Source organism: Lacerta agilis, chromosome 7, assembly GCF_009819535.1.
Source record: "Lacerta agilis isolate rLacAgi1 chromosome 7, rLacAgi1.pri, whole genome shotgun sequence".
Lineage (NCBI taxonomy): Eukaryota > Metazoa > Chordata > Lepidosauria > Squamata > Lacertidae > Lacerta > Lacerta agilis.
The window spans coordinates 58504608-58528766 of record NC_046318.1 but is presented as its reverse complement, the minus strand read 5'-3'; the positions used below and the strand labels follow the sequence as shown (position 1 = coordinate 58528766).

The 24159-nt window shown below is 43.3% G+C and overlaps 2 protein-coding genes across 2 annotated transcripts; one reads left to right on the top strand and one right to left on the bottom strand.

Moving 5' to 3' along the window:
- Positions 1–4214: 4214 nt before the first annotated feature.
- Positions 4215–12667, bottom strand: LOC117050431 (myelin P2 protein-like). The gene is made up of 6 exons (XM_033156096.1): positions 12508–12667; positions 9853–9916; positions 6382–6629; positions 5621–5793; positions 5320–5421; positions 4215–4372 (listed from the first exon to the last, which is right to left on the bottom strand). Exons 1-6 carry the CDS (start codon positions 12650–12652, stop codon positions 4322–4324), a joined length of 783 nt encoding a protein of 260 aa, XP_033011987.1. The 5' UTR covers positions 12653–12667; the 3' UTR covers positions 4215–4321.
- Positions 12668–14901: 2234 nt separating this feature from the next.
- LOC117050107 (fatty acid-binding protein, adipocyte-like) lies at positions 14902–22132 on the top strand. Its single transcript, XM_033155484.1, has 4 exons — positions 14902–15062; positions 17344–17516; positions 18116–18217; positions 21885–22132. The coding sequence occupies exons 1-4, from the start codon at positions 14990–14992 to the stop codon at positions 21933–21935; spliced, it is 399 nt and encodes a 132-aa protein (XP_033011375.1). The 5' UTR covers positions 14902–14989; the 3' UTR covers positions 21936–22132.
- Positions 22133–24159: the final 2027 nt, after the last annotated feature.

Sequence of the window (24159 nt, the reverse complement as noted above, 5' to 3'; positions counted from 1 at the left end):
TGTATATAAAACCATACAGTTAAAGTTTTAAAAATAGAAATCAGATAATTACTGTGGAAAGAGCAGTCGAAAAAAAATATATAATAAAAAATTGTCCAGTAGCACCTTATAGAGACCAACTAAGTTTGTTCTGGGTATAAGCTTTTGTGTGCATGCACTTTTTCAGATACTTCAGGTATCATGCACATGAAAGCTTATACCCAGAACAAACTTGGTTAGTCTCTAAGGTGCTACTGGACAATTTTTTATTTATTTTTATTTATTTCAACTTCGTCAGACCAACACGGCTACCTACCTTAATGTGGAAAGAGCAGATCTTAATTGCCTGCATAAGCCTGTCAGAATGGGGGGGGGGGGAAGTCAGCAGGTGTGCAAAAGCTGAAACACAAGGTGCCTGCTAAATCTCTGTAGGTAGAATATTCCACAATACCAGGCTGATGGTGCTAAAGGCTCAGATCCTGGTTGTCAGATGAGTATTGCCAACTTAGGGAATGACCAGCAACACTCCTGCAGTTGATCTCATCGATCAAACTTGAGCTATAATGGTCCAGGCTGCCCCGAGATGCCCTAGACCTAAGTTGCTCAGCCTTTGTAAATTAATGCACGGACCTTGAACCTAGCCCATTAATAGCTTGGCAGCCAATGCAGATGTTTTAGCAATGGTGCCACATGTTGCCGGTTAGATGGCTCCATGAGCCTGGCTGCTGCATTCTGTGCCAGCAAGAGCCTCCAAACCAGGCTCAAAGGCAGCCCCAATGTTACTTGGTGACATTCTCTTGTCAATTTAACAAGAGGCTTGACTCTTACAGTTCAAAAGTACTTTTAAACACAAGACTTGGAAAGGCAAGTGCTTTGCAGGCAAAAGCCCCCAGGTGCAACCCATGACATCTAGCAGCAGAGGGCAATCCTATACCAGGATGAACTGGGATGAGCAAGTTGGGTCTCTGGCTCAGCTCGTCCATACTGGTGTACACCCCCAACTCCATTTTAAAGGCTTGTTTTCCCTCAGAGGCTTGGGCCAGCTTAGTGAGCAGGAACCTTGATCTTGAACAAGGTTTAGATCTGGCTTAACTTTATGCCATCTTAATATGCACTGGCTTCCCATAGTTAGGATTTGCTTCCTAGGTTCAGAGACCTGTTTGAAACTCAGGAAAGCTACTGCCACTCACTATGTATTTGGTTAATTAATTACATTTATATCCCACCTTTCTTCCAAGTAGCTCATTATTATTATTATTTATTCAATTTATAGGCCACCCTTTATCAGAAGATCCCAAGGTGATGTACAACATTAAAAACAGATTACGGAGCATCAGTGATAAAAACATAAAACATAATAAAAAGCTGACTGACCTGCAGCCTAATAATAAAATTGTTATCAGAATATGATAACAGTCCTCTCCCCCACACTTTCACACGCCATAGATTACCCAGGCCTGTGGCTATTAAATAAAGAGGAATGTTTTTGTCTGGTGCCTAAAGACATGTAGTGATGGTGCCAGGTGAGCCTCTCTGGGGAGAGCATTCCACAATCGGGGAGCCACCACAAGAAAGGCCCATTCTCTTCTTGTTCCATGGTTCTCTTGCTCTACATGTTATCCTGACAAGGACAGTGTAGAGTTGGTTGGACTAATACTATGAGACAACTTCCTGTGTTCTTTGGCAGGCACCAGAAAGTTGACTCCAACTTTCCTCAACCAGTGTCACGAACTGGCAGGACCATGGGGAGGGGTGGGGAAGGATCCAGGTGAGGGGGTGTAGCCATGACTGGTACACACTGGGGCATGGGGCAAGCTGGAGGTCGAGAAGGAGAGGTTGGGGGCATAGAAAGTACTCATGGGGTGACAGCGGACAGCGAGGGGTTGGGGGATGGTCCAAGGGACCAAAGAAGCAGGGCCCATTGCCAGAGCCTGAGCTCCACCCTCATCTCCATGAACATGGCAGGCTCTGAGGCACAGGGAGCAGTGGAAGGTGTGCTCTAGGAGGCCGAGGCCAGCAAGGCCCACAGCCCAGCTCATGAGCTGATCAGATGGAGCTCACTAGCTCTGGGAGAAGGTTGTGATTTCTCAGCTGGAGTGGGCTTGGAACAGGTGAGGGTCACATGCCTCATCTAGCCTAGAAGCTGCAATCAGGATCAAGGGATAAATGGGAAGCAGAGGTGAGGTTCTGTGTCTGGTGGACTTCCCATGTGGATGGGCCTTGGCTTGGATATTCCAGAAGCAATTCAGGACTGTACTTTTTGGGACTGTACAGTATATACCAGTGGGGACTTGGCACCAGGTATGCCGGGGGTTGAGGACAACCAGGTGCCTGCCAGATGTTTTGAACTTCAACCTCTATCAGCCCCAGCTAGCACAGCCAATGGTGAAGAATGATGAGCTACATCTGATGGGGGCGAGGTTGGGGAAGGCTGGTCTACCCACCAGCAAGCATATGGATTATCAGTTTTCCACCCACTCAGACTGTGGCAGAATGACACTTTACTTAAATAAGAGATTCTTTTTAAAAAATGATCCAGCTGCAGTGGGAAATAGAGATACAAGGTCATGAGAAGCTGCAAGCCTGCAATTGTCCATATCCCCAAGATAGCTTATGTAACAGACGGGAGGAAATGCTTTTCTAATCCCCTATTCCTGTAAATTAAAATTTAATTGTTTTTAATTGCTGGATTTTAAATTGTGGTAACTCACCCTACGACCTGCTGGTGCAGAACAGGTAATAATATCCAAATAATGTAGCCTGTGGGTCTAACGGTAGTTAATAATCCTGTTTTAATTTCTATTTCATTTATTAGTTTTCTCGAGGAGAGTTTGGTAACCCTCTCAAGGTGAGAGGGTTGTGTGGACTAGCTAAGCCCGGCAAGACTGCTTACTCTATGGGTTTAACCCCTGAATGCATTAAATTGAAGTAAGCATGTTGGTTATATGAGATTGGATTTATCCCACAGGTCTTACTTCAGTATCTAATCAAGGCAGTGGATGGAGGAGGTAGTGTGCCTCTGAATACCCATTGGTGGGAGTCACAATTGGGGGGAGAATACTTTGCACTCAGGTCCTGCTTGCAGGTGTCCCGTGGACATCTGGTTCGCCACTGCAAGCATGATTGAACTAAGCAACCAGTACACATTGACCTTAAGACTTTAAGACTCTTAGCTGAAGAAGAATACCGAAACAGGGCCTTGTCCTGGCACATTAATTTCACCTGGTATATAAACTTTAAGAAATAAATCTATTCATAAGAGACTTGAAAAACTTGAATCAATTGAATCATCATTGTGGCCTGAGTTCTTGTTTTCTACTATTTTCTGCATCGCTTCTATCAAGAACTCCAACTTTTTTAGTTAGATGGAACTTTGGCTTACGTCTGCAGGGCTCTTATGTTTTTTTGCATTAATTCTGTGCATTATGCATGCAGCCAGATACCATAACAGCAGCGAGAGCAGGTGGCGCTGTGGTCTAGACCACCAAGCCTGTTGGTTCGAATCCACGCAACAGGGTGAGCTCCCATTGCACTGTCCCAGCTCCTGCCAACCTAGCAATTCAAAAGCACACCAGTGCAAGTAGATAAATATACAACACTGCGGCAGGAAGGTAAATTGGCCTAGGTGCCTTCCTAATGTGCTAGCTTTTTACATGCATCAAGCTTTGTGGGATTTATGTATGTTCAGAGTTGGGGAAGTACTTGATTGTCTGCTGTTTGGGATATATGGATTGCCTCTTATTTTAATTCTCCCTAACGTGTCTTTCATCCCAAAATGTAAACTGCAAACTCCACTGGACTTAACTCCAAGTTAGCCTTTATTGGATACCATAAGTATATTACCATAACCCTTTAATCAACAGCTGCAGATCACAGCCAGATTTGGGTAAGTAGCTTATTATACAGCCCAACTTCAAAGGGACTTCTTGCACAATAACACATTCCATCCAAATCTGGTAAGCTACAGCCACTGCCCCCTACACTGATTTGCATTCTGGTGCAAATATTCCTGGAGACTGGAGTGTCTGAAAGGAAAATGCTGAAGGGCAAAAGATAAACCTTTGTAATTAAGAATGTTCTTACGTGCATGAAGCTGTAACAAACTTAGTTTGTGAAATGGAATTGTGATCGGTTTTGTAAAGTAAGCTTGTTCAAAGGGCGTGTGTTTGTGTTTGCGGGTGGCTGAGTGTGAGTGATATGAAAGGCTGTCACTGAAGCAGCTCCCTTTAAGCCAATTCCTGGAAATTATTTATTTCATTTCCACATAAGTGCTGTGTTCATTTTTGTAACACTAAACTAATATGCCGTAGGTAAAACAAGCTGAAATGGAAAGATAATGTCTTCACACTCTTCCATAGACTCTGGTACAAATGATGTCATTCATGGTATATTCCTAACAAATGAAAAAAAATAATAGGTTACAACCCATAGCCTTCTATCATCTTTATAGCAATGCTGGTGTCTTCTCAGTTGCTTCTATGTGTGGGGTTGTACTTGTGATGCTGTTGCCAGTAACACTGACCCAGTTTGCATGTTACATTAAACCATAGCTTATATCATTATGACCAAGCAGCAGACCTGCACATGCTGCTGAAATCATGGACACACGACTCCTACCCTTTCTCATATACTTTGGGGGCTGTCCACTCACTCCTTCTGTGACTGCTTCACAGAAAGGACATCAGGGTAGAATACCAATTTGTTAATTTCAGAAGAGCGGTCATCATAATACAGTGCAGCTATTGAGGCTGTAGTGTCAAGAGCCAAGGAGAATAATAATAATAATAATAATAATAATAATAATAATAATAATAATAATAATAATAATTTGTACCCCGCCCATCTGGCTGGATTTCCCAATTGCTATTCTTCCCAATTTCTTCTTGTTCCCCCCCCCCCCCACTCTCTCCTTCCATGCTCCATCTGATGGGCGGGGAAGGTATACTATGTCCTAGTACTGGTGAAATCAACTTGATTGGGAAGAATAGCATTCTCCTTGGCTCTTGACACTACAGCCTTGATCGCTGCAACTTTAAGCAAACAACAACAACAACAGAACTGCCTGCCTTGGTCCATCTGGTTCAGTACTGTCTCACACTGACTGGCAGGGACTTTCAGACAGAGGACCTTAGCAGCCCTAGCTGGCGATTCTTGGGTTTGAACCTGGAACTGTTTTCATGTTCTGTAGGGTTGCTATATTCCCGCCAAACATCAATTCCGCCTTTGAAATCCCTGTAATGTCCGACAGAATCCGGACCTATGGCAGCCCTATGTTCCGCCACTGGACTATGCTCCTGTCCCTGGCCACATGGGTGTATGAATGAAATGGAAAAGGCTTACCAACACCATAGTTCCATCTGCTATTTTTCTTTTGATGGTAGTCTCTTTGCCATTCCACTTCTGCACTTGAATCAGAGTGCCATTCTCTCTTGTTATAATGCTCTTAAAAATAATTATAAAAGTAAGAGTTACCGGTATAAGGAGATGAATCTTTGGTTCTACCTGCTATCTTTCTTCTCCCCCACCAACAGGAATATATTTATCTAACTGAAGTTCTGATTATTAGCAGACGGTCCTGTCAAGATACAGTACTGCACTTCCCACCATGGGAACCATTCCTAGGGGAAACAATAATATTCACCTTGGCATGCCTGTTATCCACTGTTATTTCCTCAAACTCTTGGTCTAGCTTGAAGGAAATCTCAGTAACTTTAAAGACAGTCTCTGTTCTGATGGTGGCTACATCTTTGTCTGTGGTGATGATCATGGTGGGTTTGGCTAGGCTGGCCAGTTTCCTTTGGGCAAAACCTACTCCTGCAGATGAAAAGGAAAACAGAATTTCACCTTGGGAAACTGACCTTACTCTGTCTCCCACCCAGGGCCACTCTCAACCATCTACAAACTCCATGAGTACACAATCCCTGGAACTTAACAAAGGCCCCAAAAATATGACCCAAAAGAAGAAGAAGAAGAAAGCAAAGAACAGAAACAAAAAAGGGGGGAAGAAACAAGAAGATGGAAGGAGAGAGAGAGATTAGAAAAAGGGAAGGGAAAAAGGGAAATAAACATTAGAGAAAAATAAAAAGGACTTCTGATTCTCCATCTGCCAGTTACATAAAAACGGTGGGAGGAGATTATTTAAGATATTCAGTCCATGATAACAACTATCTTCTCCACTTTCTGTTACAACTGTATTTCTTTTAAGTCAAAGTGCCTCAGACTCATTCTGAACAGTTTTCTTGTTGCCCCACTCCTTTCCCAGGGAAAACCTTTTCTTTAGTGCTAAATTGGAGCAAACATCAATCCAGAGAAAATCTGAATTGCCGTTTCCTTGGATTGAATACTAAAGAACCATTTTCCCCAGGGGATAAGCCCTTAGTTTGTGACAAAGTGTTTGCTTACCCAGTTCTTTCATATATTCATCAAAATTTTCACTAGAGATGAGTTTCCAGGTTCCCGAGAACTGCTCAACCATTATGTAAGAGTGATGGGGGGGATCCTTGTGAGTACTGCTGTATGGGAAAACATGATGATAATATTTTGTAGGAAAAAGAAAGCTTTTGGTGGGCCAGCTCCAGATTTTTTTTATGTCCTTGGCATGCTCAGACAGGGAGTTAGTTGCTACAGAATGTCGTCTCCTGGGCTGCCACCTGCCAAATTTATAATCTAATTTAATCTCACTGTAAACATGTGGTGCAGTGACAATAAAGTATTTCTATAAGGGTGGTGGGACTACCTAGAAGGTCCTTCTGCTGATCTGAGAGGGTCTCTCAAATATTTGGGGCCTCAGTCATTTACGCCTTTAAACAGTTGGGTTGCCTAGGAGTTCACTACTATCTCTCATCAACTGATGACATATCCTACAACATTTCTCCAATGAAAATAGGGACATCCTAAGGAAAAGTGGGACATTCCGAGATCAAATCAGGAACCAAGACAGCTTCTCTAAATCAGGGACGTCCCTGGAAAATAGGGACACTTGGAGGGTCTGTGATGATGCTTCTCTTCACTGCCAGCACTTCCTTCTCCTCCTGCCTCCTCTTACTCTTCAGGCCCAATGTTCAAGGAGGAAAAACAGGAAACAGCACTGCTGCTGTTAACTCATCTATTTGCTCACACTTTTCCTCTGGGCCTGATGGACTATGCATGCAACTTGCACACTTCAGCCCGCAAATTATAGCACTGACACTCTGTGTGGTCTGTCCTCCTCCGCTCCTCACTCCCCATTAACCTCCCTCTCCAGGGCCTGTCCTCGTGACATCACCAGGGGCATCCTGCCATAACATGGCCAGGACCCGTCCCTAGGTCTCAGGTTTGGGCCCTGAAATCTCAGGGTCTGGGATGCTCTTGACCTGGCAACCCTAGTGGCCTGTGGGCCTCTTCCAGGTCCTTCCTTTCTCTGGTAATGGTTCTTTATATTTAAACTGGAATTGGATCAGAGTTTTTCACACTGAGGGCTCCTTCAAAGAGAGGACAATGTCTCTAAAAATCAGGCCACATTATAGACACACACGGCCTAAATCAGGGGTCAGCAAACTTTTTCAGCAGGGGGCCGGTCCACAGTCCCTCAGACCTTGTGGGGGGCCGGACTATATTCTGAGAAAAAAAAATATGAACGAATTCCTATGCCCCACAAATAACCCAGAGATGCATTTTAAATAAAAGCACGCATTCTACTCATGTAAAAACACCAGGCAGGCCCCACAAATAACCCAGAGGTGCATTTTAAATAAAAGGACACATTCTACTCATGTAAAAACACGCTGATTCCCGGACCGTCCATGGGCTGCATTTAGAAGGCGACTGGGCCACATCCGGCCCCCGGGCCTTAGTTTGGGGACCCCCTGGCCTAAATCATTGCAAATGATCCATTTTATTTTTTTTACTGGGCCTTCTCTCCCTTTAGCAGCTGTATAGCAGGCAGTAATTCAACTGGTGAGAATCCCCCCTGTCAGCTGCATGCATATGCTGGAGGAAAGTAGCATTTGTTGGGTTTCTGCCTGTTATGTAGCTTGAGTAGAAAACTTGTTCTAGGGTAGAGGTGCAGGAAGGTGGCAGGCCCAGCCCAAAAAGCATGGAAAAGAAAAGTGCTTGCAAATAAGTAGATAGATAGAAGCAATTTCAATCAAAGCAAATCATGTACTTGAAAAGGTCAGTGTTTCCCCAGAAACCTTTTTTTAAAAGTTCACAGCTTACCTATACAGATATATTCTCCTTAATACTGAGATCGCCAATGCAGTGCTACAGCATTATGGCTTCAAAACCTGAAATATTTCCAGGGTCAAAAGGGTCCCAAGGACTTTTGCTTTCTGGGTAGGTGACATTTTAGAAAGGTGACGGATAAAAACTTTGTGTTAGTAGTAAAGAGCACTGGCAGGTTAAATGCCTGTAAGCTAATGAGGGTATCCTCATGTGTGTCTTAAATCTCACCCTGAAGTGAAATTTCAATCCGGTTATTAACTCTCTCCTTCTCCCCACCCACTCTAAACAGCCATGACACTTGGTACAGTCCTCTAATAGACTGAAAAGTGCAGCTAGATTAAAAAAAAAAGTCCGATACAAAACGCACCAGAGAAGCAAAGCTAAAGTTGCTTTCTGGTCCCTGCATGTCAGTGCACTTCAAATAATACATGCATTAGCAAAGAAAGTTGCTCTGGAAGTTTTGAAGGTTAATGAAAGCTGTGTGAGATAAAATGGTCATTGCGTGGCCAGGCGGAGTCCACCGAACCCCGGGCAGCCCCTGAGGGAAATAACGATACGTGACAACGTTCTATGGGATTAAATTGACCACAACTTTATTAATATTCAGATGTAGGGAGACCTTGGCTCAGGCATTGGGTGTTTATCCTTCCCAGCCCCCCAGCGGGGGTTCTGGGTAATATCAGGGTTATCCAGCATGTGTGGGGAGTGGGCTAACTCTGGAGAACATATGTTCAAGCAGATAGCCCACCCCCCTGTTTGCCGCCACTGGAGGGGGGGGCAATGACGACCTCTGGGCGTATGGGCCAATGCCTCCCCCTGAGACCCCTTTAACGGGAACCCTGTTATTGCCGCCGCAATGGGGGTGGGGGTCACTGCCCCACGCCTCCCCCCCATTTTGTAAATGACTAAAAGATTCTGCCCAAGGCCTGCAACCGCCAAAGTTGTGACTAATTGCTACGGGAAAGGCGAAACCTGCCAATGCAGGGAAAGTCCTTTCCGGCCCTTCAACAGCGACCTTGACATAGCAGCGCCTGCGTTCCTGTGTGGCTGTGGAAATAAAATGGTTAACCTGCAGAGTAAACACCAAATGAGGGAGTGGTGGGTGGGGAAGCTCTGAATCCAACAGCCGCTTCCCAGGTATGACTCAATTCCTGTTGTGTGTACTGACTAATCCCTCCTTCTACCTGGCCAATCCCGCCGGCAACACCTCCCCAGCCAGGATTGGGCGGCTGCTTGAGTGGGTGGAGACCACAGGTATCCAACCTGGGAAGGTAGTGCCAGACCCAACTGCCAGGAGCTGCACTGTGATCCCAGGAGGCTACTCGTGACCACGCAAAATGCGCACTCCATTTGATGCGGGGAGCAGTCATTACTGCTCCTTACCAGCAGGGAAAGACCTTTGTATTTTCAAAGAAGGAAACCACAATGATTACACTTAGGTCAAAGCAGAATAAATGAAAGAGAAAATAACATCCAGTGTGCAGTTGGATGCAAAATTCAGAGTTAGAAAAATGTACAGTTAGAAAGCAATTGGAAAAATGGGCAGGGTTATGACCCATTATCAGGGACCACATGTACATAAATATAGGGCAGAATGCTTAAAAACAAAGTGCCTAAACTATGTTAAAACACCATCATCTTTTGGGCCAGAACCTCCTCTTCTTCACCTACATCTTTGGGCAGGTAGCACTTTTCACATCTTTGTAAATAGTCTCAAAGTCCACCTTTTTTGTGCCTGTTAGTTAATGAACTAAGGCAGAATCATAAATGAATCTTCACTGTATAGTAAATAAGCACTGACTACTCTGGAGAAATTGCCACAGATACAGGGTGTAAGCAAGAAGCAGAACACACTTTATGTTGGCTCAGCTCATTATTATTATTATTAGTGTGGAGTGTCTGATGGGAAATTTGAGCAGCTGGAAAACCAGCTTTACTAAAAACAATCCTGCATTCAGTTAAGAAGCGGGTCAAGTTTGTATGCACAACTGATGCAATGTTGATGTAAAAAGCTATCCATTTGACACAAAACAGTCAGAATAAACCTTTTTAACACCAGCAATGACTTAGCTATTACAGTGTCCCTTGTAGGGCTGTTACCTTTCTCCATGCTGTGCGAATACTTCATGCCACTGTTGAATTTCTGCCTACTATAAAGTTGAAAAAAGGAGAGGGTCAGTTAGAACAAGGAAACTTCAACTCCTTTTATCACCTATTTGTTTGCATCTGATATTTGCAATATTTGCTACATTGTAAGATGATACCAATGAAAGTTGCATATTTGGTAGTTTGATCTCCTGTGGTGCCTCTGTACTATAAAGTTTCTGTCAACTTTAAGCTAGACTGGCAACCATCCCGCAGTAGTCACTTTTGGCTCTGAAACATTAGCTTAGAAAATGCAATCTAACTCATTTGCTGAACTGTTCAAGAGGAAGCCTGCAACAATGTTGTCCTTCCTAATTACTTGTAATTAAAAGCAGGAACGTCAAATACAAAGCAGCTGTAGGATAGAAATCCTGATAGCCAGGAAAAAGGAAACACCTGAGTTTGTGTTGTAATGTATCTCCAGTCTAAGCAGAAAATGTCTTGTTTATGTCTCCAGTGTGTTTCTGCTGTTTATCAATTTTTCCAAGATGAAGGTCAAACTTTGTGAAGTTCCTTTTTCTTAGCTGTTTAATGTCAGTTTTTACAGAAAGATTAGTTGTATTTTTAAGAATAATATTCAATAGGACACTGACTAGCAGCGTTTTTAGAACTCTTAAAGATCTTTGTCAATGTATTAGCAAAGCTTAGCTGCAAATCATGCCTGAAATCAGCCTCAGTTCAGATTAAGTCCAAGAAAACCATCAGTCCTGAAACAACACAACAACAAAACAACAAGAGTTGCTACAGAGATGCAAGATGGGTGTGACTCCAGCCTACCATTTTAAGGAGCAAGCAGGAGCAACGCCTGTTTAGATGTCTGAACATTGTGGCATGACTTTGCCACCTACTCCCAAGCCATGCCAAGTTAGGTTTATGTACCTGCATAAAGCACTGAGTTCAACTTTTGACTCATAAATTACTTCCATGTGGATTAGTAGCTGGGTTGCAAATGATGTTGCGCAGTGGTAGATTCTGGGAGGCAGAAAGGACAAGACCTTTCCAACAGCTGTTCTAAATGAAATACTGTACCATAAACTGAAGTCCTTGAGGTTCAGTCACCACTGCCTGAATGTTAGGAAAGCATAGAAGAGGCAGAATTGGTAAGTTTTGCTCATTACGACAGGGGGAGTTTAGAGGAAGCCCCTCATACATTCAAATAATGATTGGGGAGGGCTGTGTGGGCTAGCCCCCTCTGTTGCCACCATGCCTCCACTGGCAATACATGTGGTGGTAGCCATGCGTCCACCATCTGTACACTTGGCACACATTGTCTGCCAAAATACATGTGTGGAGCTCCTGGATAGCTCAGTTGATTAGAGCATGGTGCTGATAACGTCAAGGTTTCAGATTCGATCCCTTTATGTGACAGCTGCATATTCCTGTATTGCAGGGGTTGAATTAGATAATAAATTATTATTATTATTATTATTATTATTATTATTATTATTATTATTAATACCCAACCCATCGGGCTGGGTTTCCCCAGTCACTCTGGGTGGCACCCAACAGAATAATAATAATAATAATAATAATAATAATAATGCGCTGAATTGCGTCACACGCATGCACAGACACGGCGCTGCGGGTTGCGAACGCTGCAGGTTGCAAACGTGCCTCCTGCACGGATCAGATTCGAAACCCAAAGGTATTTCTTTGACATCTAGTGGGAGGGCGTTCCACAGCACAGGCACCAATACCAAGAAGGCCCTGTAGCTTCACTTCTCGTTGTGAGGGAACCGCCAGAAGGCCCTCGGAGTTGGTCTGGGCTGAATAATGAGGGTGGAGACGCTCCTTCAGGTACACTGGGCTGAGGCCATTTAGGGCTTTAAAAGTCAGCACTAACACTTTGAATTATGATCCTCAGGGTCGCTTCCAACTCTAGAATTCAATGATTCTATGATCTGCTTACATGGAGGAGCTATATCACATGAGGAAAATGTGCAACTCATGACCTCATGTGTGAAGTGTTTATCTGACCACCCTGGCTGTGCTTTCTGGGAATGCCATTTGTTTACCCTCATAGAGCTACACTTCCCAGCACTCTTAACAAACTACAGTTCCCAGGATTCTTTTTTTTGGGGGGGGGGGTTTGCTTTTAAATGTGTGGTGTGTACACAGCCTTCATGATGAGAAAAGCTTTGTTTGCTGAATATCTTCCCGTCATGAAGCTGCTAAACTCACTGGAGCCGTGCCAAGAAAAAAGAAAAACCAGAACCCTACTACTATAAGGCTCTCCCAAGGGCCACGTAAACAAGAGCTGCTTGTCACAAAGAATAATAGAATAATTTCCCTCTATAAAAGCCCAGCTGCATAACTGAAAACTCATTTCCCCTCTTAAATGGGTAAAGAAGCAAGAGTCAAAGCTAGGAGCCAGCGAGAGGGAGGAAATGAAGGAACAAAGTTCAAAAAAAGACTGATTCCTTTCAAAAATGAGTGAAAGGTTGATTAATATTGTTAGGCAGCCTCAAAGTTCTCACCATCTAGCTTAAAGCAACATCAGTGCTATACACTGAAAGCACTGTGAAACTATTTCAACAAGCGTGGATTTCCCTAAAGAATCCAAGGTACTGTACTTCGTTAAGGGTGCTGCTAAGACAAAAGCAAGGACTGCTTCAATCAGCACATCGTCAAACTCTGGAACTGGCTTCTCCAAGATTCTGTTCACATATAAAGGAGAAGCTACCTAACTTGCATGTTCCAAAACAATGTGCAAACCAAAACACAGATATCCTTTGAAATTTGCATATTTTGCAGTGCAGTTCTTCAGCCCAGTATTGTGTACCAAAGAAATTAATAAACTATAAAAATGCATTTATTAGGGGAAATAACACAAAAATCTAAATTAGGGGAAATTACATGCCAAAGCTCATGAGAAGAGAAGACTCCCTGGAAAAGACCCTGATGTTGGGAAAGATGGAGGGCACAAGGAGAAGGGGACGACAGAGGATGAGATGGTTGGACAGTGTTCTTGAAGCTACTAACATGAGTTTGGCCAAACTGCGAGAGGCAGTGAAGGATAGGCGTGCCTGGCGTGCTCTGGTCCATGGGGTCACGAAGAGTCAGACACGACTGAACGACTGAACAACAACAACATGCCAAAGCATGCATATTTGGCAAAATCATATAGGATTGGAAAAATGAGAAATTGAGAGAAACCAAATTACAGTTTTGCCCATCCCTAGCCAGAACAATTCTTCCTTTTCTTTTCTGTTTGCATTTTTCCATAACAGCATAAATCAGGCATAGGCAAACTCAGCCCTCCAGATGTTTTGAGACTACAATTCCCATCATCCCTGACCACTGGTCCTGTTAGCGAGGGATGATGGGAGTTGTAGTCCCAAAACATCTGGAGGGCTGAGTTTGAGGAAGCCTGGCATAAATCCTGATCAGTGACATGTTTGATTTGTCCATTGATTTCACCAGGTCTGTTCTGAGTGTGAATTAAAGGAGACAACCCAGTTTAAGCTTCCAGTTCTATGCACACACTTACTATGGAGTAAGTACCATGCTAAAAATTCAGTGGGACAAACTTTAGAGTAAGAATGCATAGGGTCTAGCTGTATGAGTGCAATTCTGAAACTACTCGCCCATGAGCGGGCCTATGGACTTTAGTAGGCTAAGGCTGCAATCCTGTGCACACTTAAGGTAAAGGTAAAGGGACCCCTGACCGTTAGGTCCAGTCGCAGACGACTCCGGGGTTGTGGCGCTCATCTCACTTTATTGGCCGAGGGAGCCAGCGTACAGCTTCCGGGTCATGCGGCGAACCAGAGCAGTGCACGGAAACGCCATTTACTTTCCCGTCGGAGCGGTACCTATTTGTCTACTTGCACTTTGACGTGCTTTCGAACTGCTAGGTTGGCAGGAGGTGCACACTTAGTAAGGAGTAAATCCCTCTGAACTCAATTCGGTCTCACCTTTGAATAGCCACAAACGGGACTGTAATGTGAAACAACGTGACATGAGAGTTGATTGCATTTATTTTCTCATAGCCGCTCTGATTCAAAAATTGCTCCTACAACATTTACATGATATTATAGTAAGAATCTTTTGATTATCCAAGCTGCCACATCTGAGCAGCTTTGAAGATCACAGTCTTTGATCCACCTACCCGAGAGCAACTAAAGCAGCTCTTCTACTGCCATGAATTTATTGTTTTGGCACGCACCATTTGAGACAGCTCGAGTATTTCTATGCTGCTGAGTCATTGAAAAAGATAGCACTGTGGGCCCCACTATCTTCTGAATGAACCATGCACAGGATTCCTCTGTTAGTAATTGTGAGTGTGTAATCATGTGGTGGAGAGGAGTAATTAATAAATCAATGCATAATAAAGGTTACAATATTTCCTCCCCAACCAGGAAAATTAATTAGGATGCAATAGCAGAAATTGCCACAGACACTCAAGCACAATAATTAAGTGCTGACAATACAGTGATTTATATTGTAGTGACTAATAGTACTATGACCCACTGGGAAAGGAAGAAACTCTGGTAATTGGAGTCCTTGAGAGTCTCTGTTACCATTGGCTAATCTTTTGAGGGTCACATGCTCAGGGTTTCTTTTTAAAGTCATCATCTGGCTGTATAGTAGAGGTGCTGTGCTCTTTGTGGTGCTTAGTTAAACGTGTAAGAAGTTCCTTAGGAGACTTAGTTAATTCTACACCATGTGTGAACAATTTGTGGGAACTTGGAAGCTGGTTTCCACTGAAAAGTTTGATGACTATATGAAAGAACTTGGTAAGTAGGAAGCAATATTTTTTGTGGGTTCGGTTATGGTGCTGAGTTTGTTTGTTTTTTTGCTTTAGTTTTCTTATGTGTGAAAATACTTCCCCCCCCCCACCCACATTGATTACTAAAAAAAAAACAAATTAGCTGTTGTTCTGCAAGTAGTCTTGTATAGTTCTGAATTTAATATTAAGTTGCTGAGTTTACCGGAATTAGACTTCTTTAATAAAGCGAGAGTCAGGATGGAATGCTGCAACTCAAATCAAGTTGTTGTTGCATAATCCTATGCATGCTTGTTAAGCAGGTGCCACATTGTGTTGTTTTTGGAACGATTTCCAAGTAAATTGCATGGTAATCCTAAAGAAGCTTATAAAGTAGTAAGACCTATTGTAAGCTCAGCCCATTTTCCATACAAAGGCTGCAACAAGGGTACCATTTTTATCTGTTTATTTTTGTGTTTTTTAACTAGCACTAGGAAAAAAGTCTGTAACATGGGACTATTCAAAAAATCTACTCAAAGTCTTTATAGTACTAGGCCATTTTTTAAAAAACTTACTGAAATCCTTTTTACTCATTGCCATTTAATCATGTTGCTGAACTGATAGCTACCTCAATAGTGTTGCCACTGTTTTAGCAGCAGGTTATCTAGGAAGAAAAGCCATAAGTGCTGCTTGCCAACAAAATATTTCAGTGTGGAGTGCTTCTCTTCATGAACCAGCTAATCTGTGGTGTTTCCCCTCCTTTCTGCTTGCTTTTAAACGGTGCCCACTGGACATGCTCAGCCCCCAATGGTCGGGTGGGGGTTCTTCATGGGTAGGGGGATAGTGTGGTACTGATACCCAGTTCAGCTACATCAATCTTTGATTTCTCTGTCCATTTGGGGGTTCATTTGAAAGTAGCTTCTCTGTGTGAACCAGGAAATGATATATCCATCCAATGAGGTGGTTTTCCTCTATCCTACGTATCCTATGTGTCCTTTCATCCTGTTCTCCATCAGTTCTAGTCTCTTCCCCCCCCCCCCCCCGCCCATTCAGTCTTCAATTTCTTTCCCCTTTCAGAGCTCAACTGGTATTTTATGAGCAGTAAACACTTTCAGTCCTCATTCAGCTGGGTTTTTATGGGGGTGGACCCCCTAAGTCCCCCCCTAAAAATACTTTGTATCTCTGCAACCATTGGGAAGGTTACTCTGAGTTTGCTGATACTCTCCTCTTATTCATGGGTGGTGTGGTTTGGACAACAGAAAGGCCAGCATACTGGAAATGGATAAATGGATAGTGGCAAGCACCATAAAGCAGGGAGCATGGTTTATGTAGTACATAAATGAAACTGTGGAATTTGCTACCATCTTGTTGTGTTTTTGTTTTTTATTGCTTTTATATCTCCAAGGAACTCAAAAGTGGTAAACAAATTTTCCCCTGAGATGTGTCAGTAGCCACCAGTATGGGACTTACCCACATTTGCCTTTCACCTGCTCTTTCTAGAAGCAATCCACACTTTAAAGCTTCATGTCCAGGCACTCTTTTTTTGCTCTGGAGCTTTCTCCGTGAAGACCCACTCTCTAAAGCTGAATTGGAGCAAACTGCATTCCACGGAAAACCTGAATTGTCATTTGTTGCCCTTCAGCTTTAAAGAGTGGGTTTTTTGCGGGGAAAGCTCTGGAAGCGAAAGAAGAGAAGAGTGCTCGGACACTGAGCTTTAAAGCGCAGGATAAAAGGGGATTAGAAACGTTTATGGAGGAGAAGGTTATCAATTGCCACAAGCCATTATGGCAATATGTTACCACTAAAGAAGATCACAATGGTCATCTGAATATGTCACTGGGAAACACAAGCAGGAAATTGCTATTGTGTGTACATCCAGCTTGTGAGACTCTTGGAGGCACATGACTACTGTAGAAAATGGAGTGCTGGTCTGGATAGATGTTTGTCCTGCAATATCTCAATACCACAGCATGGGAATGCATAACACTTCATTCTCCATTTTGCCACCCATGCTCTTCTCCTGAAATAGTTTTTCTCTAGCTGTTTGTTCTGGTTATGCTCTGCCGTGAGGTATTGTGTGTGTGTGTGTGTGTGTGTGTGTGTGAGAGAGAGAGAGAGAGAGAGAGAGAGAGAGAGAGAGAGAATAGTTGCAGAGAAGGGAAGCTTGAGCAGGACAAGTATTTAGTTGCCTTAAAGTTATCCTGCAGGACCTAGCTTGGGATGTACCACTGCCCTGACTAGTTAACTGTCTTGATCTTCAGAGACCCAGCAGCTTACGCTGAGAGCTTAACAGTGTTTCATTTGGCTTCTAGGTGTGAGCTTTGCCACCAGGAAGGTGGCTGGTGTTACCAAGCCCAATGTGATCATCAGTTGCAACGGAGATGTTATAACCATCAAAACAGAGAGCAGTTTAAAGAACACCGAGATTTCCTTCAAACTGGGGGAACCATTTGATGAGACCACAGCAGATGACAGGAAAGTAAAGGTATGTCCTGCTGTTTTCTTAATTTATTTGATTTGAGTCTTGATGGTGCAGGATGGGTATCACTTGAAGTGTGGTGTGGGAGGCGGAGTGGATCTGAAAGATCAGATTTGGATGGACTGATTTTTCCATCTGAATGTGGAGGAAGAGTTTGCCCCAGGTATCAAGCAGTAGTTAATGGTCATGGGAGCCTTTGGTATGCACTTCCAAGGCCATGGATGGGGAACATTTCTTATCCTGAGGGCCACATCCTCTTGTCAACAACTGTCTGGGGGCCATGTTCTAGGGGTTGGCAGGATCTGAGGGAAGAGTGGGCAGAGCAATAGAGGTGGAGCTGATTTTTGTCTAGCGGGCTACATTCCAACCACATACTCTCTCTTCCCTTATTTACACATCTCCACTTTCTATCCAGCCAAGCAAAAAGCTTTATCTGGAGGGTACCACCTTGGGTACCCCTGGTTTAGCTTCTGGAGATGTGTGCTTTGGCAATCACTCCATGGTTTGCCAGTTCATGCATTGGGCGAAAACACAAATAAGCTTCTTAATCACAGTTTAACATGATTTAGGATCCACTAACCAGATATTCACTCTTTTCTTGGCAGAGTGTTGTGACATTAGACAATGGGTCACTCAATCAGGTGCAGAAATGGGATGGCAAAGAGACCACAATAAAAAGAAAAATAGAAGATGGAAAGCTGGTTGTGGTGAGTTCATTTTTTCCCTTGTATCTATATTGCAATGTGAAAGTAGAACTGGCAAAATTATTCCCTACCGCTATTGAAAGGGAGAGATAAAAATGGAAGCAATGATGCAATCTATACTACATGCCATGCATGGTGACAGAAGAGCTTAATAGGTACAGAAACTACTTTTAAGGGGACATAGAATGCAATTGCTCAAACAATTTTTTACATCAAAACAGCACACTTTGATGGCCGCTCCTTGCAGGCACTTGTATTTGGACAATGTACTGTAAACATGGTGTTTCTCATTTTATGAGAGCCATGGTACATAATCTGATCCAGCATTTCCTTGCATTTGAACCTAAGGAAACAGGAACGGAAAACGGCTAAAATTCACTCGGGACAAACTTTAAATCGAACAATATGCTGTTATGGTTTAAGGCAGCTGCAAATGTTTGGATTGCAACTCACATCAGCCCCACATCAGCATGGCCGTGATAACTAAGGCTGATGGGAGCAGTAGTCCAAAACATCTGGAAGGTATCGGGTGAGGGAAGGCTGGTTCAAGGGCATCACTCAATCACATTAAGTGCCATTGATTCAGTGATATTGTTAAGAGTACATGTCAGTTGGAATAAATGGGCTTTGATGATGAAGGTAATGTTCTGAATACAATTTTTGCAAGTGTATAGACATAGGGTCAGATGGAAAAGGTAGGTATTCAGGCTGTTGGAAGGCACTGGGAATTAAGAGGGAGTTCCTATTGCCAGCTACAGCGTAACTTCCAGATTGGATTACCGCAATGTGCTCCAGGTGGGGCTGCCCTTCACGACAACACAGAAACTTCAAATGATCCGAAATGCAGCAGCCAGATTACTGGCTGGGATCCACCTGGAATTTGCAAAACCCCTGTTTTGAAACAGCTTCATTAGTTGCCAGTTGTATTCTGGGCCGATCCGAGGCACCCACAATAGCATTTAAAGCCCTAAACTACTTAGGCCCAAAATATCTGAGAAACTGCATGCTTCCTTACGCGCCATATTGGATAAGAGGAAGCCCTCTTGATAGTTCCACCCCCATCATAAGCTTGGGGTGTGTGCATGTGCAGGAGGGATCATTCTCTGTGGTAGGCCCTAAGTTGTGAAATTCCCACCTCTCAGAGAGCTGCATCTGGCACCTTTGTTACACGGCTTTCGGCAGGTGCTGATGAGGCACCTATTTAGCCTGGGTTTTGAAATGTGAGATGTGTGCTTTCAGGACCCACCCTATCCCAATGACTGTAATTTGTTTTAATTGTTTTTAATACTGAATTTTATAGTGCTGTATCCTGCCTTGGGACCTACTGGAGAAAGGCGGGCAATAAATCTGGCACTAATTGATGGGCTTATAAAATCCATCCTGTTGAGTAAAGGGACATATTCCGTGGCCAATACCAACAGGGTTTCGAACCATCTCTGCAATTGCCAGAACACAGGTTTTATAAACAAACTGATGACAGTTTTTAATACTGGGATTTAATTGTTGTAACCTGCCCTGGGACCTTAGGGTGAAAGGTGTGTTGTTATTCCTAATAATGGTTTACAATGAGTAGACAACTAGCTCCCTGCTTGCCATCCCAATGTGTAGGATCTCGGGGGCGGGGGACATCAAGTATTAATGGCAGCTACTTCAAAGATGCTACCAGGGTGCTGTCTAAGACTTTCTGCAAGAGGAATCCCACAGACACACAAGCGGGTTGACCAGCTTGCAGGCGTGAACTTACCTCCAAGTTTCTTTGGCTGTTGTGCCAGTTGTCAGATCTATCCAAACTTACTGAACTCTGCACATGTCCATGCATGTAGACTACCAGCCGTAGGCATAGTTCACAGATTAAGGGAGACGCCAGGTAATTGGATGAAACAGTGGTTGATACTGCCAGTCAGCATTAAGGTACAGGGAAATCTGGGCACCCCTCTGCCTAGCTTCTCTTCTGTCAGGGTGTATCTCTTTTTTGCACCGAAAAAAGAATCCAAATTATCTTCTAGGAAACACGCTCTTCTTATCTCCAAATCTCTATCAGAGGTTGGGAACCTGTGGGTCCTCCAGATGTTGTTTGACTACAATTCCCACAATCTCTGACTGTTGCTGACATCAGAAGGGCCTCAAGTTCCCCATCAACACTGCTCTCTATATTTTGCCTTTCATTAGGAACATACTCAAAAGCACTAGTGATAACATAGAATACCAGGACCCAGACCGCCAGAGCTTTACAGCTCTAAAACTGTGCTTTGAATTGAGTCCCAAAATATGTTGGGAGAGGTGTGATAATCTACATCGGGCAACAAATTAGTGGCTGCACTTCTGAAGCTGCTGGAATTTCTTAGACTGCATTTTGGAAAGTCTGACAGAGAGTATATTAAAGTAGTGCAGCTTAGAAGTCATCCATGGCATAATGTGGCTTATTCTGCCTCTGCATGACAAATCAGTTATGCATCATTCTTCTTCAGGGTTTGAGGTTATTGGGGGATGGAGAATCTAATTTGGGGGGCCAATGGAAATCTGGTGGTGAGAAGCAAGATATTGGGGCTCGGGAAAAGCTTTGGATTTTCTGGGGTTCTGGCCTGACCCCATTGCTTAAGGTTTAGAACAAGCACTTTAAATCCAGAATGATATGTTAGTGAGTATTGAATTTCCACCTGCATATGGAATGTTAATTTGGTGCCCCACAAAATCACTTGTTGTGTTCAGCATTTGACATTCACCGGAACAAGGCTCCCTTTATATGTGGGGGCATGGAAGCTGCTGCCATGTATACAAATACGTGCACAGCTGTAAGATGCTTGTGAATGATGTAACAGTGGTCACCAGTGAGGTTGCTGGTCGGTGGTGTGAAAGATCATGTGATTTGGGCCAGGCCCATTTTGCTGTGTCATTTTGTCAACAACTCTGACTTGTGACATGCAGAAGCTTCTCTCGTACTATTGTGGCTGCATCTGAATGGGGGCTTGTTCTCTAGTAATCTAGCTGTGGTCCTCCTGCATTCACAAACACCATAAGGGATGTGAACAGGAGATGCTCCATACTCTGATAACCCCCAGATTAGACCATTGCAAGCCTACTTCAAGATGTTTGTGTTAGTGTTTAAAGCCCTAAAACTTTGGCCTCAAATGTCTGAAAGAGCAGCAACAGGCTGCAGATTAAGATAAGCAGAGAAAGCCCTCCTGGAAGTTTTGCTACTCTCAAAGGTTTAGGGGGTGACAACCTGCGAGAGTGTCTTCTTGGCAATGGCCCCCCAAATGTGGAACTCCCTCACCACAGTGGTGCATTTGGCACAATCTTTTAAAAACAAATGTTAGTTGCCATTTACCTGTGCCATTAAGAACTGAGTTTGGTATTCTACCTGTAATGTGTGTTATGGATTATGATTTTAAGGTTATGGGTTTGGGGTTTTATACTGTGGTTTTGTTATGCTGACACTTGTCCTGGGATCTTTTGGTGAAGGGCAAGTAATAAAACAATGAATAATACTGCTGCCTTAGCTAAAGTCAGACAGCTTACTCAACTGTTGGCATTATTGTAAATCTTGAAACTTTTCACTACAACAGTTACTTAATTGAACAATGGAACACTTGAGCAACTTGTTTGAAGTTGCTTGTATGAAATGAATGGATTATGGGATGTACTGATTCTCCTGTCTTTTACCTCCTAGGAGTGTGAAATGAACAAGGTTATCTGCACCAGAGTGTATGAGAAAGCATGAAGACAGACTCCTTCCCCTGTGTGGTTAATGGGACACAGAAGCAGAAGAGTTAGCTGGTTTGGGATGCAGAGCCCCACAAGGCAGTTGCTTTCTCCAAAGAACTGATGTTATTGATAGAACCGTTCCAAAGAACCTGTATACAGTATTCAACCTAAAAGTATGGTGACTATTCAATAAAGTGCTTAATGAAAAAGAAACAATGTTGCTGTTTCCTTGCGGTCAGATTCTGTATGGAAGCTGAATAAGGAATATATCCAAAGTGAGATTTCAGAATTCTTTCCGTGGGATCTGTCAAGCTTCACTAATTCCTTCTTAAAATAGTAGCAAAAACCTGGCATCTAGAACAGCCATTCTGCTCTATTGCAGAGGTATCTGACCTTCCTTGGTGTGGGACCTGCATGGATGCTCAGACAGCTGTCATGGGAAGTCAGAACACTGGTCTATCTAGCTGGGTATTGTCTATACCAGGGTTTCCTAAACTTGGATCTCCAGCTGTTTTTGGACTACAACTCCCATCAACCCTAGCTAGGAGGATCAGTGGTCAGGGATGATGAAAATTGTAGTCCAAAAACAGAGTGGACACCCATGTTTGGGAAACTTGATCTATACTGAGTGGCAGTGCCTCTGCAGGGTTTCAGGCAGGATTCTGTCCCAGCCCTACCGGGATATGCCAGGGGTTCAATTTAGGACCATCTGCATACAAAGCAGATCTTCAGCCACTGAGCTTCACTCCTCTGATGGACATTTGGCAGCAGTGTGCATGGGCAATGTATACTTCATGCACACACATGCAGGCATCTCTTACACTCTTCTTGGCACAGTAAGGAATCTTACCAAGTCATCCAGCAGTGGGTTGGGGAGGAAATGTTGCAATTTCGTTTGCTTCCACCATTGCAGTTTGTGCATGGAACTTTTCTGTAGCATCCGCACTACATTGTCCTCATCAAAATGCGCTCCCACACATTTAATCTGAGAAGCTCATCTAGAAGGGCGGGGCTTTAGCTCGGGGGCCTAGCAGACACTGAGGAGTTGCAGGGTTGATCCCTGGCATCTCCCCAATTAAAAGGATGTTGGGAGTGGATGGGAAGGACTTGTGCCTGAAAGTTGAAGTGACTCAGAATATGCAACTGGCCTCAAGGATTCAGTAGTCGGACATGAGCCAGCCTCATGTGTACGCAGGCAGAAGTAGCACAGTTTGCTTAACTCTAAAAGATTTCATCTGGGTTCAAGCAACCCAGATGAATAATTATGTGCAAAGGCTGGATTCAGTGCCATACCGTATCAGATACACAATTGCTCCCTAAGCATTAGGCAGCGAAGTCTCCTATTCCATGCATGAAGCTGTAGCCCTGTGACTGCTTACCTTGAAGTAAGTCCTGTGGAATTCAACGAGGCTTACTTTTCAGTAGACATGTGCATTGGGTTGTGCTGTTAAGGAACCTTTAGTGGATTGGAGGATCAGTTTAGACTGCCCAGTCAGTTGTTATTAGAGCTTTTTCCCACTAAAGGAAGACTATTCAGATTGGATGGTAGATGCACAAGGTTGTAATCCACCCTGGCTGCATTTTTCATGGCAGAACTTACACAGAAGTAGACCTACTACAACACAGTTCTCATTTATTGGTTCCTCTGCAGTAGGAAACACTGTTCCTAAATTTCAGTGACTTGCCATTTACAAAAACAAAAAATACCTGAGGCAAAATGCATCCCAAGAAAACCAACTGAATCTTACAAATGAGCTGGTTTTGTGGGGAGGTTGTGTGAGTATGGTACTCCACACAAAGTTCACATACTGAGTAAAAAGATGTTCTATGCAATTAAGACCACCCATTCATTTATTTAATCCATTACTAACATTTATTACAAAAAACCCATACACACATAAATATGTATATATGAAAAAATAACATGAGTTCACATTTTCCTATCTTTAAACCAAAGCCAATAATGAATATAGTCTACAGACTGCACCCACCTTTCCTTTTCCAACTGGCTCATTTATTATAATTTTCATTTTTGACAACTTCCAAAGGCTCCATACTTTCTTTTTAAAGAATGTATGGGTTGCCTTATCTGAAAATACTTAAACCTTTGAGGAACAAAAGGTAACAGTCTTTCTCTTAGTTGTTCAAATAAAATGATCTCATTATTAACATGCAAAAAGTCTTGCAGGGTTTAGAAACCTTACATTTCCCATTCTCTCATATCTCCCAGGATCTCATTT

Coding starts and splice junctions, on each gene's coding strand:
- LOC117050431 (XM_033156096.1), bottom strand. CDS start 12,652: ATGAGTTTTCAGTTATGCAGCTGGGCTTTTATAGAGGGAAATTATTCT. Junction 6,630..9,852: donor AGTGCTACCTGCCCAAAGAT/GTAGGTGAAGAA, acceptor TAAATTTGGCAG/GTGGCAGCCCAGGAGACGAC. Junction 5,422..5,620: donor TGGATAACAGGCATGCCAAG/GTGAATATTATT, acceptor ATTATTTTTAAG/AGCATTATAACAAGAGAGAA.
- LOC117050107 (XM_033155484.1), top strand. CDS start 14,990: ATGTGTGAACAATTTGTGGGAACTTGGAAGCTGGTTTCCACTGAAAAG. Junction 15,063..17,343: donor TGACTATATGAAAGAACTTG/GTAAGTAGGAAG, acceptor TTTGGCTTCTAG/GTGTGAGCTTTGCCACCAGG. Junction 18,218..21,884: donor AAGATGGAAAGCTGGTTGTG/GTGAGTTCATTT, acceptor TTTACCTCCTAG/GAGTGTGAAATGAACAAGGT.